This window comes from Garra rufa, chromosome 4 (assembly GCF_049309525.1).
Source record: "Garra rufa chromosome 4, GarRuf1.0, whole genome shotgun sequence".
Classification (NCBI taxonomy): domain Eukaryota; kingdom Metazoa; phylum Chordata; class Actinopteri; order Cypriniformes; family Cyprinidae; genus Garra; species Garra rufa.
In genome coordinates this window covers 16965185-16983944 of record NC_133364.1, presented here as the reverse complement: position 1 = coordinate 16983944, position 18760 = coordinate 16965185, and the positions used below count along the sequence as shown (strand labels likewise).

Genomic DNA, 18760 nt, shown 5'->3' with positions numbered 1-18760 from the left:
GGCTCCTTTAAATGCTATCGCAGAGGGAAACATTCTATAACTTTTGTACAGGCGTGTCAGAATCCGTTTTGTCTGGAATAAGCGCTGAATTAAATTGCAGGAGAGAGACAACAGATGGTGGGACAGCCGTGGGGAAGTGAGATCAGCTCCTGCAGGTGTACAGAGGTGTGCGGCTTTAAAAAATGGTAGATTATACCGATCCCTTACGGACGAAGGCCAGTCTCTCTACAGCTGTTGATATTCAGACCCGTTCAAAGTTGGTACTTGAGAGTTTTGGACCAAGATCTTGTGTAGCATTAAATAGCTATAGGACTAGTCGGATAGATGAGGTACTGTCCGGCTGACATTATCAAAGCATAGTTTATTTATAGCGATGGAGAGAGTGAGATAGCTTCTTGAAATATTGCTTGAATTATTTAGAAACTTTTTGGTTTGCTGTTGATTTTAAGGTCATGGTCTCTCCTGAATGGTCCATTTTATTGGAAGCTTCTCAGTATTTGAGGGTATTTGACCAATCAAAAGGTGGTACAACTCTTTTATTTTAGCTGTGATGAACAAATCTTTGTCAGTTTTATTCTCTTCTTGTCCAAAAATCTGGTTGCTGTTAGAAATAGTATGATCTTATGTGCTTTAGAGGTCCTCACCTACCTGAAATTAAAGAAATAGTTAACCTTGGGTTGTCCAAGATGTAGATGAGTTTGTTTCTTTATCGGAAATTTAACATTACGTCGTTTGCTCACCAATGGATGCTCTGCAGTGAATGGGTGCCGTCAGATTGAGAGTCCAAACAGCAGATAAAAACATCACAATATTTCACAACACAACTGCTGTCCATCATTTAATGTCTTGAAGCAAAAATCAGCTTGTATGTAAGAAATTAAGCTCTTTTAAACTTTTATTACTTACTAAAACTATTACTTGTGGCCAAGATATGATTCCATAATCCATATAGCTCCAAACGCTTCCCTTTCTGTCACACCCAAATCCACCAGCATGTGAATTAAAAAAAAATACTTAACCTCAAGCTGTCCAAGATGTAGATGAGTTGGTTTCTTTATTGGGAATTTAACATTACATCGTTTGCTCACCAATTGATGCACTGCAGTGAATGGGTGCCGTCAGATTGAGAGTCAAAACAACTGATTAAAAACATCACAATATTTCTCAACACGACTGCTGTCCATCATTTAATGTCTTGAAGCAAAAATCAGTTTCTTTGTAAGAAATGAAGCTCTTTTAACTTCCATTACTTACTAAAACCATTACTTGTGGCCAAAATATGATTCCATAATCCATATAACTTCAGTCGCTTCATTTTCTATCACATCCAAATGCACCAGCATGTGAATTTAAAGAAATAGTTAACCTTGGGTTTCCAAGATGTAGATGAGTTGGTTTCTTTATCGGAAATTTAACATTACATCGTTTGCTCACCAATGGATGCTCTGCAGTGAATGGGTGCCGTCAGATTGAGAGTCAAAACAGCTGATAAAAACATCACAATATTTCACAACACAACTGCTGTCCATCATTTAATGTCTTGAAGCAAAAATCAGCTTGTATGTAAGAAATTAAGCTCTTTTAAACTTTTATTACTTACTAAAACTATTACTTGTGGCCAAGATATGATTCCATAATCCATATAGCTCCAAACGCTTCCCTTTCTGTCACACCCAAATCCACCAGAATGTGAATTAAAAAAAAATACTTAACCTCAAGTTGTCCAAGATGTAGATGAGTTGGTTTCTTTATTGGAAATTTAACATTACATCGTTTGCTCACCAATTGATGCACTGCAGTGAATGGGTGCCGTCAGATTGAGAGTCAAAACAACTGATTAAAAACATCACAATATTTCACAACACAACTGCTGTCCATCATTTAATGTCTTGAAGCAAAAATCAGTTTCTTTGTAAGAAATGAAGCTCTTTTAACTTCCATTACTTACTAAAACCATTACTTGTGGCCAAAATATGATTCCATAATCCATATAACTTCAGTCGCTTCATTTTCTATCACATCCAAATGCACCAGCATGTGAATTTAAAGAAATAGTTAACCTTGGGTTTCCAAGATGTAGATGAGTTGGTTTCTTTATCGGAAATTTAACATTACATCGTTTGCTCACCAATGGATGCTCTGCAGTGAATGGGTGCCGTCAGATTGAGAGTCAAAACAACTGATTAAAAACATCACAATATTTCACAACACAACTGCTGTCCATCATTTAATGTCTTGAAGCAAAAATCAGTTTCTTTGTAAGAAATGAAGCTCTTTTAACTTCCATTACTTACTAAAACCATTACTTGTGGCCAAAATATGATTCCATAATCCATATAACTCCAGTCGCTTCATTTTCTGTCACATCCAAATGCACCAGCATGTGAATTTAAAGAAATAGTTAACCTTGGGTTTCCAAGATGTAGATGAGTTGGTTTCTTTATCGGAAATTTAACATTACATCGTTTGCTCACCAATGGATGCTCTGCAGTGAATGGGTGCCGTCAGATTGAGAGTCAAAACAGCTGATAAAAACATCACAATATTTCACAACACAACTGCTGTCCATCATTTAATGTCTTGAAGCAAAAATCAGCTTGTATGTAAGAAATTAAGCTCTTTTAAACTTCTATTACTTACTAAAACCATTACTTGTGGCCAAGATATGATTCCATAATCCATCTAACTCCAGGCGCTTCATTTTCTATCACATCCAAATGCACCAGCATGTGAATTTAAAGAAATAGTTAACCTTGGGTTTCCAAGATGTAGATGAGTTGGTTTCTTTATCGGAAATTTAACATTACATCGTTTGCTCACCAATTGATGCTCTGCAGTGAATGGGTGCCGTCAGATTGAGAGTCAAAACAGCTGATAAAAACATCACAATATTTCTCAACACGACTGCTGTCCATCATTTAATGTCTTGAAGCAAAAATCAGCTTGTTTGTAAGAAATTAAGCTCTTTTAACTTCTATTATTTAGTAAAACCATTACTTGTGGCCAAGATATGATTCCATAATCCAAATAACTCCAGTCGCTTCACTTTCTACCACATCCAAATCTATCATCTTACTGGTTTGTAACAATTTTGGACTATTTCCACTTGTTAGCAGTGCTTGATTTGTGCATATTTCTTTCCTGCTTTAAGCAGAATTGAGACAAGGCAAGACTTTTTCACCAGAGAAAGCAATATTATGGATAGAGGACTCAAATTTTAGAAGGTAAAACGTCTTAATAATAGATTTCTTGATTACAAACATGCAGCTTTTCGCTTAACAAGGCATCAGTTGATGGGCTGGACTTGTGTGGATCATGTTTAGACTCTCATTCTGACGGCACCCATTAACTGCAGGGGATCCATTGTTGAGCAAGTGATGCAATGCTAAAGTTCTCCAAATCTGTTCTAATGAAGAAACAAACTCATCTACATATTGGATGGCCTGAGGAGTACATTTTCAGCAATTTTTTTTTTTTTAATCTATTAGGAAGGAAATTGCAGTGTTGTTTTGCTGTGTGGTGTTGTGTGGTGCACATTGATATTGTAATTGCAGCATATTTGCTGTTTTTTCTTTTTTGAGATGAGCATAATTGTATTTGAGTGGCCCGTGTTTTTGCCCTGCAAGCGACACCATTGTGCTCACTTGACGCTTTTGGCCTATTTTTAGGTTTGGAAGATGCGTAAACACACACAATACCAGAGAGGGAAGTAATGATGGATGTGTTGTGCTGATATGTGTCCAGTTCAGTAGACTGAAACTGGACATGGCTAGAGTCGCTCCCACTTTTCTCAGGAGGACAAAATGCTCAATGATGTGTGTATTCACAAACACAGGAACACAACAGGACGACACCAAATATTCAGTTTTCTTTCTGTCTTGTTTGGTTTGAAGTAAAATGATGCATGCTTAACTAAGACATATTAATCACAAATCAGTTTGCTGTTGCTCTCTGGCATATTCAGTGAAGACAGTACTCTTTGGGGTATCAAGTATTTTACAACTTTGCAGAAAAGCAGGAAAATAATCTCATTCTATTCTCTTGTTTATTTTTATTATTATTATTATTAATATTGTTGTTATTAAACAATATATGAGAAATATATGTTCAAATAAATATATAAGAAATATATGATTATCATTATCAAACAAATCCTTAATTATCTATCCCACTATCTAACCTAATTGCAAATATAATGGCAACCTTTATTTTATAGTATTTTATTGAAAAATGTCAAAATATTAAATTCATCATTATTTATTAAACAAACTTATCAATAATTGAGATAAAAGAATATAAAAATATATAAAATATATATAATAAAAAAAATTATTAGAGAAATAAGTTAATCATTATCAGACTAATCCCTTTTATTTGATTCTTTTTTCTTTCATTGCGAGAAAACTGCAAAGTATAAAATTTTAACTACATTTTATTTTATTTATTTTAATATTTTTTATTTTATTATGAGAAAATGGCAAGATATTAAATTCATCATCATTATTCAATCATCAAACTTAATTCAGTTTAATAATTCAGATAAATGGGCTGAATGTAAAAACTTATATGAGAAATGTTTTGTTTTGTTGTTTTATTTTATTTTGTTTTATTGCAAGACTGTAAAATATTGCATTTATTATCATTATTCATTCATCAAACGAATCAATAAATCAGAAAAAAGGGCTGAATGTAAAAAAAATATAAGTGGAATATAAGTTTATCATTTTCAAACTAATGCTTAATTATCAATTCCGCTATTGTTAATATATCATCAACCATATTTATTTTATTATAGTTTTATTTAATTTTTAATTTTTAATTTAATTTTATTTTATTTTATCCAAGAAAACGGCAAACTATTAAATTCATTATCGTTATTCATTCATTAAACAAATCAATAATTCAGGAAAAAAGGGGCTGAATGTAAAAAAAAAAAATAATGAGAAATATAAGTTTATCATTATCAAACTTTTTTGCAAATTGCAAATATATTGAAAACCTTTTTTTATTTTGTTTTATTTAATTTAATTTAATTTAATTTTTTTATTTTAATTTTTATTTATTTTTTATTTTTTGTTGTTGTATTTTATTGTATTTTATTTAATATTTTTTATTTTATTTTATTGTGAGAATCTGCAAAATATTAAATTCATCATTATTATTCATTAATTCTTAAGGGAAAAGGGCTGAATGTTAAAAATATTTGATATCAGAAATATAAGTTAATCATTATCAAACTTATATTTTATTACTTTATTTCTTTTCGTTTTTTTGTGAGAAAACTTCAAAATATGAAATTACTTGAAATTTGGGCTGAAAAAAATAAAACACACAAACCAAACAGCATGAATAAAATATATAATATTTTGTCTTATCTTATGAGGTTGACCATCAACATTTTCTGAAGGTTAAGCACCTTCACAACCTTTATTGACCATTTGTTAAAAAAAAAAAAAAAAAAAAATATTAATGAATGTTTTCTTTACTGTTGTTGTTCATTTCCTTTGTGTTCCCTCTGTATTTTGGTTTGTTTGTATTTCTCAAACTTTTTATAGAACTTTGAAGCGCTTACACGCTTGTTTGTGTTTGTTTCGGCAACGTTATAATTATAGCCTCCCTTATTGCCCTTTTCGCCCTCTTTGGTTTCTTTTTTTTCTGATGGCTGCTGTTTGATTGAAAACACAGAATACAGATTACAGTTTGTATCTTGCCTGAGTTTACTTTACAAATCAAACCTCCTGCTTGATGGTGCAGCTGAGGTTGCTAGGCAACTGTGAGAACTGGGTGACAGCTCATAAAGTCTCTCAACATTCCAGCTCAAAATTCCAAATACCTCCGCAGGATTATCTCAAAAAACATCAAAGAATTATTACCGCCACACACCTATTAAAACAACTTCAAATGAGGCAACATATTTAAAATTTCACCTCATATATGAGCGCTTTTTCCCCGTTTTTGAGGGTATTTTTTTAGTTCGAGTTTTTATCATATTCTCCCCAAACTGTGATTTAAAATGTTTGATATGTGTGGTCTAGCATCGAAAATATGAACTTTTTTTAGTTATGTTTTTGCCTTAAAAGGTTTTAACTTGAGAATTAATCATACCAGAGTGCTATTTAACTTGCTCATTTATTGTAAAAGTTAAATATTAATATGAATATTAACTAATTAAAGTCTAACAATGACATGTAGCCTTCAAATTTTTCTTAATTAAATTATTGGCATAGTCTTCAGTGCATGATTATTAGACATAATGCGTTAATAGTGATTCAGTGCTCTCTGAGTTTGACTGTGATGCAGGCCTGTAATTAAAATTAGCTGTGTTTTTTTTTTTTTTTTTTTTGCAGGGCTAATGTTCATTTTTGATTGTGAAAGGCTTATTAAAGCTCTTAAAATGATCCAGCCAAGAACATTGAGTGCTTTTTCTTTTTTTTGTTGTAAATGTTGTTGTGTAATTTATTGTTAGCAACAAAATAGACAGTGGCAGGTCTATTAGGCTGCATTTACAATACAAGCTTAATGATCCGATATTTTTCTTTATTTATTTCATTTTTTGTTGCTGGTTTTTGCCCAGCCGGTTAGGATATAATTATCTGTGTTTGAATTAATACACAATTTTCAACATTTTGACCATTTGGACTTTGAAAAAAAATTTGGTTTTTTAGAAGATTAGTTGCACTACTTTAAATTAAATTAAATTAAATTAAATTAAATTAAATTAAATTAAATTAAATTATAAAAATTATAAAAATTATAAAAATTAAAAAAATATATAATAATTATATTAAATAGAAAAATTGTGTAAAACAATAAAAAAAATAAAGTAACACAATTTTTAAAAAGTAAGATGAAATAAATTAATTTAAAATAATATATAAAATTCTTTTATTTTATTGTGAGAAAACTGCAATTATTAATTATCATAAAATATATGATATATAATATTATTATCATAAAATATATGAATATAGGTTTATCATTATCAGACTAATCCCTAATGATCTATTCTGCTATCTAACTCAATTTCAAATATAACGGCAACCTAATTATTTTATTTTATTTTATTGTGAAAAACTGCAAAATATAAAATTTTATATCTCTATTAATTCACAAACTTATCAATAAATCAGGTCAAAAGGCTGAATGTGAAATGAGACATAAAAGTTTATCATTATCAAACAAATCCCTAATTCTAACCCAATTGCAAATATAATGGCAACTTTTTATTTTATTTTATTTTATTTTATTGCAAGAAAACAACAAAATATTAAATTCATCATCATTCATTCATCAAACTTATCAATAGTTCAGGTAAAGGGCTGAATGTTGAAAAATATATGATATGAGAAATGTAGGTTAATCGTTATCAAACTAATCCCTAATTATCTTTAAAAAAATTTAAATAAAAAATGAAAAAATTAAACAATAAAATAAAGTAAATAAAAAAATGTAAGTAATATAAATACAATAATATAAAAATAGTATAAAATAATTATAACAATAAATAAATAAAAAATAATAAAATAAAACTAACTAAATATAAAAATGTAAATAAATATAAGTATTAGAAGTACCAGTACTTTTGATATTCTTAATATGTTTTATATGTTATGAAACTAATAGTTTTATTTTAAATAGAAGCCGTTTGAATAGCTTTAATGTTGACCATTCTCTGTATTCTGTGCTCTATTCCATTTAGGATGGAAAAGGAAAAGTCCCAAGCTCATATTCAGGCCCAGGCAGAAGCTCAAGCCCAGGTAAAGGACGAAGTGAGCAGGATCCTTGCATTCGAGAAAGAGCAGAGCATCCAAAAAGCCATACTGAGAGAAAGAATCACCGCCGAGGATGAAAGACTGCAAGCTCAGATATATGTGAGTAAACTCCCAAACACAGAACTGCGTGACTCTCTCTGTGTGGTGAACAGCTAAGCACTTAGGCTTTGTTCACACTACACAGAAATCCAATTTCCAAATCTTTAGGTCCATACCATAAGTGATGAAATCTGATCTCTGTGTTCAGACAGTGATGTCAATATCCGGTCCATCTACATTGGTTACTATATTGATGATTTTAAGTGGCAAGAGACATAAGAGAGTAACTGTCACTATGGAAAGAGAGAACGGAAAGCTCTCTGAATCAGGGTTGCCAGGTTTTCACAACAAAACCCATCCAATTGCTAACCAAAAATAGCCCAATTGCATTTCGGAGGGGTCCCACATTAAAAATTGTGTTTTTTTTGGCAGGGTTGCCTTGGTAAAATTCCCATTCAAGAGGCTAAATACCACTATTTTGTGGTCGCTTAAAAACCACAGACATGAAAAACAACCCACGGCAATTCTGTGGAATAGCTGCGGACTTGGCAACACTGCTCTGTATATATGTGTATATGTGTGTGTGTGTGTGTGTGTGTGTGTGTGTGTGTGTGTGTGTGTGTGTGTGTGTGTGTGTGTGTGTGTGTGTGTGTGTGTGTGTGTGTGCGTGTGTGTGTGCGTGTGTGCGTGTGTGTGTGTGTGTGTGTGTGTACCTGGTATTCATCACGTTGTGGGGACCAAATGTCCTCACAAGGATAGTAATACCAGTAGATTTTGACCTTGTGGGGACATTTCTCAGGTCCCCATGAGGAAACAGGCTTATAAATCATGCACAATGAGTTTTTTTGATGAAGTAAAAGTGTGCACAATCTCCTGTGAGGGCTAGGTTTAGGTGTAGGGTAGGTGTAGGGCGATAGAAAGTACGGTTTGTACAGTATAAAAACCATTACGCCTATGGAATGTCCCCATAAAACATGTAAACCCAACGTGTGTGTGTGTGTGTGTGTGTGTGTGCATCTATTTTATCTAAAGTGACTTGCCTTGAACTCAAGCTATATATTAGCTGTAAAAAAAACCCCATTGGAATCAAACCAATGACCTTGCTACTACTATGCCATACTGTTTGTGCTACAGAAAGAAAATTTCATATAGTTTTTTGCTGTTCGGTCTACAAAAGGCTTAACAGATTTGAGCAGGCTATACATTTTTGCTGCCTGTCTGAACAAAGCTTTATAGTAATTTTCCTTTCAGGGTAGACCGCCGCTCTTTAAATAATGTTGCCTCACAGCAAGTCCTTTAATGTAAATTTAGCTTGGCACTGATTCCCATCCTGGCACTGAGAGCGATGTTTTGTTTGTTTTTTTGAGCATGTTTGCTTTATTTAACACTGAATTGAAAACATAGCAGCCTGTAGAAAGTCAAGCAAACTGGTATGAGCATTGCATCAATACAATATGGACAATATTAATGTATTTTCAAGGCCCTTCATTCTTAAAGATATTATTTTAAGGCATCCTAAGATATTTGTAGTACTTCTGTTATATTGACAAAGCCACTCATTTTTAATGATTTTTTTTTTTTTATTGAAATTAGGAGTGGCAGTGTATTCAGTTAATAAAATAAAATAATTTTAAATACTAATTTAATTAAATTCCATATTTACAGAAATTCCAATAACTAAATATTTTTCAGTTTTTATGATTTTTAATACCATTAAATTTAAAGGACTCACACACACATATAGTATGTAAACATTTACATGTTTGTTTTAATGCGATTAATCGTGATTAATCATTTTGCAGTTTTGCTCACTCACTCGCTCACTCACTCACTCAAAAACACTATTTTTCAGGAATTTATACCCTAAAATATTTTGGAGCTTGACATAACTACAAAAATGTATATTGATTGTAAACATTCGTATGAGTTTTTAAAGATCTTATTATTTCCATGACTTTTCCACGCTTTTAAAATTCTGTCATACATCCATGTTTTCCATGTCCATGAAAATCCTGGTTCTTAAAAATGTACATACACATATTGTTAAAATATACACATATATATGTGTGTGTATTTGATATATACATAATAAATATACACAGTACATACACATAGTATGTAAACATTTACACGTTTGTTTTAATGCGATTAATCGCTTTGCAGTTTAGCTCACTCACTCAAAAATAAATTTAAAAAAATTCAATTTTTCAGGAATTTATACCCTAAAATGTTTTGGAGCTGGACATAACTACAAAAAAAGTATATTGATTATAAAAATTCCTATGAGTTTTTAAAGATCTTATTTTTTCCATGACTTTTCCACGCTTTTAAAATTCTCTTATACCTCCATGTTTTCCATGTCCATGAAAATCCTGGTTCTTAAAAACGTACATACAAATATTGTTGAAAAATATACATATGTGTGTATTTATGTATACATAATAAATATACACAGTACACACACATATAGTACAGTTGCAATCAAAATTATTTAACCCTCCAGAGGCTGCAGTAATTTACAAATACAAGCTTTTCTGAAGATCCAGGACTTAAAAAAAAATGCATCTATAACCAATTACTGGTATATTAAAAGTGATAATGTCAACATATAATGTAATATTTTTGAGTTCTAGGATTTTTTAATAACACAGCTATGTCATAATTCAACTCCTGTTTAACATTGCTGTTTTTTTAGACACTTATTTGTATGGTGGGGAACAAAATTGTTCTAAAACATAATTAAGCCTTTAGAAACTATTAGAAAACAGAATTAGCTTGTGCTGTTACACATACATACAGTTAGCCCATGCATATGCTAAAGTTTTAGTGGCTAATATGACAAAGTCAAAAGAGCTCTCACAAAAGCTATAGAGAGAATAAATAATTGTATTACTTGAGAAAATAAGGCTATATGAAGATTTCCAAGGCATTAAAGGTCCCTAGAGACACAACTGGCAGCCTTATTCGTTAGTTTAAAATGTGTTGTACCAGAAAACCTTTGAAGGTGTTGAACAAAAAAAGCAGCAAAATGTGTTCAGGTCAAGGGGGTTGAATAATTTCGATTGCAACTGTATGTAAACATAAACTTTTATTTCAAATGCAATTGATCGTTTAGCAGCCCTAATTTATTTGCTTGCTCACTCACAAATAATTAAAAAATGTAAATTTTTCAGGAATTTATACTCTAAAATGTTTTGGAGCTTGACATAACTACAAAAAATGTATATTGATTCTAAAAATTCTTTTTTTTTTTTTTAACTTTTTAAAGATCTTATTCATTTCCAAGACTTTCAGCACTTTAATACACATTTTAGCTGTCTTATTTTAAATCATAACCCATAAAATACTGTACCCAAAAATTTAAATCTCTCATAATTTACTTATGGAAGAGGGCAGTGTGAACATTCATCAAAACATCTCCTTTTGTGTTCTAAGGAAGAAATATAAAGACATTTGACATGAGGGTGAGTAAATGATGACAGACATTTCACTCGAAGTGAACTGTCCTTTTAAAACATACTATTATGAGTTTAAATGCCATCTTTTCTGCTTGAACCAGACAGCTGTAATGAGAGGTTGTAACTTGATCAGGGTGAAATGTCAGCGTTTGATTGGCTGGCGTTAATGACTAATGAGATATTATGAGAACTGATTGGTTGAGCATAAGCATCTCATTCACACCAAATTAAGATACTAAAAATGCTCCGACTACACAAGAACAACACAGCATTGCACATTCAGGTAGGAAATTGCACGAACGCCTTTATTGATAAACTTTACATCTTCTTCCCATTCTGTGCTAATCCAAAAGGAATACCGGTGTGTACACATACCAGTGTAAGGTAATTTTATTTGCAGGCGGCTAAATTGCCCTTGTAAACACATTGTAAGACGAGGGGCCCCTCCATTGGTTTTGACAGGGCACAGATTATTTGAGCATGAAGTAAAAAAAGAGGTTCCCTGGAGAACTGGAGCTGTTTACAAACGTATGGTATTGATTACATAGCTCATTTCACACAGTCATCTCTGTAATAGAAAAATGAATCATTTTTGGGATGAGGGTGAGATGTGCTGTAATTCACGGCTGGAAGGAAGGTGTGTGTGTTTGTGTTTGTGTGAGAGTGAGAGAGAGAATTGGGAAAGCGTCATTGGAACGATGAGTAAATCTAAACAGTATAAGGAGGAGGGGGCAGCTTGGGGCTCTTTGTGTGCATGGAACGTTTTTTCATGATTTGTTGGTGGTGGTCTCATTTCAGCATTTTCAGCTCTTTTAAAGATTTTCGACTGTCTAGATTTTAAACAGCACAGATGTAGCTGAAACAAACAGATAAGGATCCCAGCAGCCCAAAGAAACAATCCATTCTAATTCAATCCCTGCCCATTGCAATGCAGTATAATACACACAAAATCGCCAGCGGTTGTGACTCTCAGACCAATAATGAAGCATGCTCGAGTAACAAATTGCTGGTTTATGAGTGTTACTCAATATTATGTTTTTTCTAAGAGTCAGACTGTCAGATATGGATGCTATTTCTGCTGTGTTCTTCAGCTCATTGTAGATACTTTTGTTTTATACACTTCAATTAGATATCCAGAAGTAAATTCTGTGTAGTTTTCTTAGTTATGGCTATACAAATATCATCATATTTTGGGATTTCATCAAAATTTTGAATTTAAGAATTCTCTTATGCTCATCAAGGCTGCATTTATTTGTTTAAAAATACAGAAAAAATGTAATATTGTGTAATATTATTACAGTTTAATATAATGGTTTTCTATTTTAATATATTTTAAAATATTATTTATTCCTGTGAACTTTTACCAGCCGTTCCTCCAGTCTTCAGTGTTACATGATCTTTCAGAAATCATTCTAATATGCTAATTTATTACTTTTATTATCAATGTTGGAAACAGTTGTGCTGCTTAATAATTTTTTGGAACCTGTGATTTTCTTTTTCAGGATTCTTTGATTAATAATAAGAAGAACAGCATTTATTTAAAACAGTTTTATCAGTTTAATATATCACAGGAATAAATTACATTTTAAAATATATTCACATAGAAAACAGTTATTTTACATTTAAATAATATTTCGCCGTTTTTTCTGGATTTTTGATCAAATAATCACATATAGATATTTTATTGTGCACATGCATTTTTTCAGGTTTTTTTTCTACATTTAGATTATCTTTGCCATCGTTATTCTTTAAAAACACAAATTATTTAATAACATTAAAATTTTGTACCTCGGCTCGTACATTAAAAGTGTTGCTTAAAATTATGCCTAAATTTAAATACTTGTAGCATTTAACAATAGTTTAATGAATGAATGATTATTTTAAACAAAATATTTTATAATTTTGTTTTATAATTATGAAATTTTATATATGTGGCAATTCTAGTTGATGAGCCTATTTTTTTCTAATTTTTGGTGTCTTCTGCTGCTTGCTGAGAGTACTAAAATATTAAACAAATATTACTAACCGATTAACCGGGAATCCTTTAAAATATATATTCCTGTCAAATTGGGTATTTCTTGGCCAGATTAAGCTGAATTGTGGAAGATCAGTCCGAGGTCTGGCTATGTAACACTTCTTAGGATCTGTAAAATTGTAAAATATTGCATATGTTAACAGTTCAGCTCTGTAGATGGTTGAACATATTCCTTGATGCTTTAATTGCGTTATGAGTATTTAGTCTTGCGTGTTTTGCACTTTTCAATGCTTGGCAAGCATTCAGGAAATAGACATGTAGGTGTAAATAAATAATATGGATCAATGAGGAGAACTAGACATGTCTTGAGATGTGCCTTTTCCTTTCAGTTTGAAATGAACACACACACACACACACACACACACACACACTGGAAAATTAGTTGGACAGGTTCTTGTCTTTTTCTCTTAACGGAAAAATTTCACTCACGGACATCATCACATACATTTCATCCCTCTCAATTTTGAGTTCTTCTTTGAGCAGAGCTTCTTTAATAGAATTTGAAGGGTTATCGCCAGATTCATGCCGCTTTTTCTCATGTAATCATCTGTTCTGACAGTGCCATCATAAAACTCTTTTCTTTTTATTTCTTTTTTCTCCTTGAAATGATTTTTTTCCCCTCGTGAAAGGCTGGAGACTAACCTGCCACACTTTCATTGTAATCTCCCGGTTTTCAACCGCAAATGGGACTTTCTAGGCACCTTCAACACTTGTTGTTTTTCCCACCCAACAGTTTTTTGATTTCAGGCTGTGGCTCGATGTCTTTTTGCTTAGCAGCAGGTGTAGGTCAATCATTTTTGCATGTAAATGACCTCATTGCTGAATTAAAAAATTGATTTACACATCACCAACGTGAGAATATGTTTAATAAACATGACACACTCGCAAGATATAGTGGACCGATCAATACGTTATTCTTTTATCACAAAGTAATGTTCAACCTGTTAGTAATTGGAAATTGAAATGAGTTTAAATTGCCTCCAAAACATCAATAAGTGTTTGAAAGTCCTTGCTGGGTTAGTACATGGTTCTGCTGCTCTCAGCACACTTTGAATAGATGGACCTTTCAAAGATGATTTGTTAAGTCCTTTGTCCTAGCTCCTTCCTCTGAGCGCGTTTCTGCCTGACTGCAAGGCGTTCAATCATTAAACATCAATCAGGCTTTTGAAATGCGTTCTTACTGCGAGTAAGAGCCGCAGTGCCACACTTCAGGGTTTCTGCAGTTTGCTTTACAAATGCATTAGCCGGGCGATGTACACACTCACTCAAGGGACATTTACACGGGCCACTGGGTTCCTACGGTATTAGTCGTGTTCTCTCTTGGGTTTGAGCAAGCTAAGCAGAGGCAGGTCATATGGACAACCGGATCTCCTCGACTTTGTCTTTAGAACTCTGCTGGGTCCTAAACGTCTTGATGGTTTGCTTTTGGATCTTTATAGTAGCTTGTATTTAGAAGTAGAGAAAGATAAAAAAAAAAAAAAAAATCAGTAACACTTTACAATACGATTCTTTAGTTAACATGAACTAAGAATGAACAATACTTCTACAGCATGTATTATTCTTAGCTAATGTAAATTTTAACATTTACTGATGCATAATTAAAATCAAAAGTTGAATTAAAGGAGTAGTTCACTTTCAGAACAAAAATGTACAGATAATGTACTCACCCCCATGTCATCCAAGATGATCATGTCTGTCTTTCTTCAGTCGTAAGGAAATTATGTTTTTTGAGGAATACATTTCAGGATTTCTCTCCATATAATGGACTTCTATGGTGCCCCCGAGTTTGAACTTCCAAAATGCAGCTTCAAAGGGCTCTAAACGATCACAGCTGAGGAAAGAAGGGTCTAATCTGTCAAAATGATCTGTTATTTTCTAAAATATTACAGTTTATGTACTTTTTAACCTCAAAAGCTTGTCTTGTCTAGCTCTGTGTGTACTCTGTGTAGAGATTAAAAAGTATATAAATTGTAAATGTTTCGCTAGATAAGACCCTTCTTCCTCGGCTGGGATCATTTAGAGCCCTTTGAAGCTGCATTTCAACTGCATTTTGGAAGTTCAAACTCGGGGGCACCATAGAAGTCCATTATATGGAAAGAAATCCTGAAATGTTTTCCTCAAAAAACATCATTTTTTATGACTGAAGAAAGAAAGACATGAACATCTTAGAGACAAGGAGGTGAGTACATTATCTGTACATTTTTGTTCTGAAAGTGAACTTCTCCTTAAACATTAACATTAACTAACATTCACAAAGATTAAAAAATTGTGTAATAAATGTATTTTTCATTGTTTGTTCATGCTAGTTAATATTAACTAATAGAACCTTATTGTAAAGTGTTACCAAAATATCTAAGTATTTCTGTCTTTATTATGTATGTTTGTATGTTTTATTAGCTATTTATATTGAAATTTGATGATTGATAATTTTACGTACTAAAAAAATGTACATACACACTACCATTCAACAGTTTGGGGTCATTAAGGTTTTTGAAAGAAGTTTCTTATGTTCACCAAGGCTAATTTTATTTTATCAAAAGTATATCGTGAGAGTATTATTGTTTTTAATTTAAAATAACTCAATTTTTTCAATTTTTATAAAAACTGTGTTATATTTCTTTCATTGAATAGCAAGTTTTAAAGAACAGCATTTTTTTTATAATAGATTTTTTTTATTTTGGTAACATTATAAAATGTATTTATTGTCACTTTTGATCAAATTAATGTGTCCTTGCTGAATTAAAAAAAAATCTTAGTGATCCCAAAATTTTGTAAAGTAGTGTTGCTTATTTATTTATTTATTTATTGTTATTATTTATTTATAGATTTTATTATTATTCTTTTTTTCCCCAAAAACTGCTATGTAAATAAAGTAAGTCAGAATTTGCTGGATTCTTTGATGAATAGAAATTCTGTTTTTTTAAAATATTTTAAATATACTGTCACTTTTGATCAACTTAATACACCCTTAATCAAAGTAATAAATAATTATATGAGTAGTATTATTTTAGTGGAGGTATTAATTAGTATTAATTCAAGTAGTATTAATTCAAATTAGTAATTATTATTTTATTTATTTATTTCTGGCAGTTTCTAAGCTTTTTAACTTCGGAATGAGAATTGGTCCTTAAACTAAAGTTTGACCAAAAAATTATATGCAGAGACTTTAAATAATTAAGTACTGACAATTTAAAAAAAATGACCAACTATAATGCTGTTTTAAGCAGATATTCTTAAAAAAAACATTTATCTTCTTTCTCTCATATTAGTAATAGACTAAAATGTGGAATTTCAAAACAAATCTAATGATACAGTTTATTGGAAACTTAATGGTGCATGCAATCATCACAATGTTGTGTAATTTTGTCGCCAACAGAATCGCTGCAGTTACATTGTGATTATTTAATACAGGGTTCCAAAAATCTATTTTGGCAACCAATTGAAAACCACATTTCCAGGTTTTGCTTTTCAGAGTCGACTGGAGCCTAATGCCTGAGAAAAACAGCTTGTATTTCAAAGGTTGTGAACTATTAAGCTGACCAGTGCTGCTCTATGAGCGTTTTATTTTTCCTCTCCCCGTTCAAGGAGATATCGATCCCACTCTCATCAGAATTCACACCATGCTCTGGACTTCAGACACTGTTTGTCACGTACAATAGCAGTGCTGAGTGCTAGCGCCGGCTGCATTCTCCGGGAACAGTCTTCGCACGCCCAAATTAGCCTCTCCAATTATCTCGCCCAAGCCAAGAGCTCTGAGGTCGCTGTTCCGATGGCTGTCCTTCTTCTCAAACACTGCGCTGACTCTACCTGAAACCATAAATCATTTTCCTCCAAGCCCACCAGCTTAGTAGCAAATCTCTGTTTTCTTCAGCTGTAAGACCCTGAGTTTTGCTAGCTTTTGAAAGTGCTTGCAGTGTACACTTATGTGGTAAGCCATCTTGTTTTGCACTTCAGGATTTTGGTTTGTCAGCTTGTTTGGTGGACGTTATTTGACACTTATAATAGCTTGTATTTCTTTAGACTTCCAAGTAGGGTGTCATTTTTCCCTATAGACCTGTTGAGTATGTCGAACTTGCTCATTGCAATGACATTTTGTGATTTCTGCACTGTGATGAGAAGTTCGCGTGTATCTCTTCGACCATACATGCTGTCAGCGATTCTAGACATTAATAAACTCGTCAAGTCTGCTAGTGTTTGGGTTTCACTGACTCTGGCCCTCCAGCGGTCTTTCAGGACAGCCAATCAATCACAACGCATATCATTTCATTCAGACTCCGGCAAACCCTGGGGCGAACATTTCAATCAAACGCAGAGTCATCAATCTCCAACCCAGTGACCGATGCAACTTATTCGATGGCTGGCGACATGATTTGTTGAGACAAAAGAACAGACAGTCTTGCAAAAGCTCCTTAAATGCGCGCCTAAGAAAGCATAAAATGCCTGACATTTTCTCACCCTGCAAATCACCAGGGATTGTTGTTTTTGCAGTCGCCCGAAAGTGTTTCGCAATTATCTGATTGTGCAAAGCTCTTGCATCTCAAACATCGTGCCAAAGTATTAATCACTTATTTAACACTTAACTAACACTTGAGCCACAGTAAAAAATAATTATCATGCTTTAAAAGAAATAAATAAGGTTTGTTCTTGTGGTAATTGTTTCATGAGCACTTGTTTACAATATGGCAGTCATCTTAAAGTTAAAGGGATTGTTCATCCAAAAATGAAAATTCTGTCATTAATTATTCACCCTCATAACAACTTTGTTCATCTTCGGAACACAAATTTAGATATTTTTGATGAAGTCCAAGAGCTTTTTGACCCTGCATAGACAGCAATGCAACTGACACTCTTATGACCCAAAAATTTAGTATTTTTGTGCACAAAGAAAACCAAAATAATGACTTTATCTCAGATTTCATCAGAAATATCTTCATTTGTGTTGTGAAGATGAACAAAGGTCTTATAGGTTTGGAACGACATCAGGTCGAGTAATTAATGACAGAATTTTCCCTTTAATGGTATATGAATACTTTTGAAATGTTTCATTTGTACTGTAATTAGTCATGATTAATTTATTCCTTTTATTGATTCTTATTAAAGGATTAGTTCACTTCCAGAACAAAAATGTACAAATAATGTACTCACCCCTTGTCATCTAAGATGTTCATGTCTTTCTTTCTTCAGTCGTAAAGAAATAGTTTTTTGACGAAATCATTTCAGGATTTCTCTCTATATAATGGATGTGTATGGTGCCCACAAGTTTCTTCCAAAATAGTTTAAACGCAGCTTTAAAGGGCTCTAAATGATCCCAGCTGAGAAAGAAGTGTCTTATCTAGCGAAACGATTGGGTATTTTCTAAACAAATTGACAATTTATATACTTTTTAACCTCAAATGTCTTGTCTCATCTCAGCAATGCGCATATGTAGTCTAAAGTAAAATTCCCATCTCGTTTTC

General features: G+C 32.4%; 2 protein-coding genes across 2 annotated transcripts in view; one reads left to right on the top strand and one right to left on the bottom strand.

The window, feature by feature from the left end:
• The window catches only part of LOC141333750 (MICOS complex subunit MIC19-like), a 636840-nt gene that overhangs the window by 527955 nt on the left and 90125 nt on the right, over positions 1–18760 (bottom strand). The gene's annotated exons all lie outside the window — the stretch shown is intronic.
• The window catches only part of LOC141333334 (uncharacterized), a 54652-nt gene that overhangs the window by 32715 nt on the left and 3177 nt on the right, over positions 1–18760 (top strand). Inside the window, exons 4-5 of the mRNA XM_073838316.1 lie at positions 7700–7899; positions 8020–8077. Of these exons, the coding sequence (XP_073694417.1) occupies positions 7700–7899; positions 8020–8077 (258 nt within the window). The remainder of the gene's footprint in view (positions 1–7699; positions 7900–8019; positions 8078–18760) is intronic.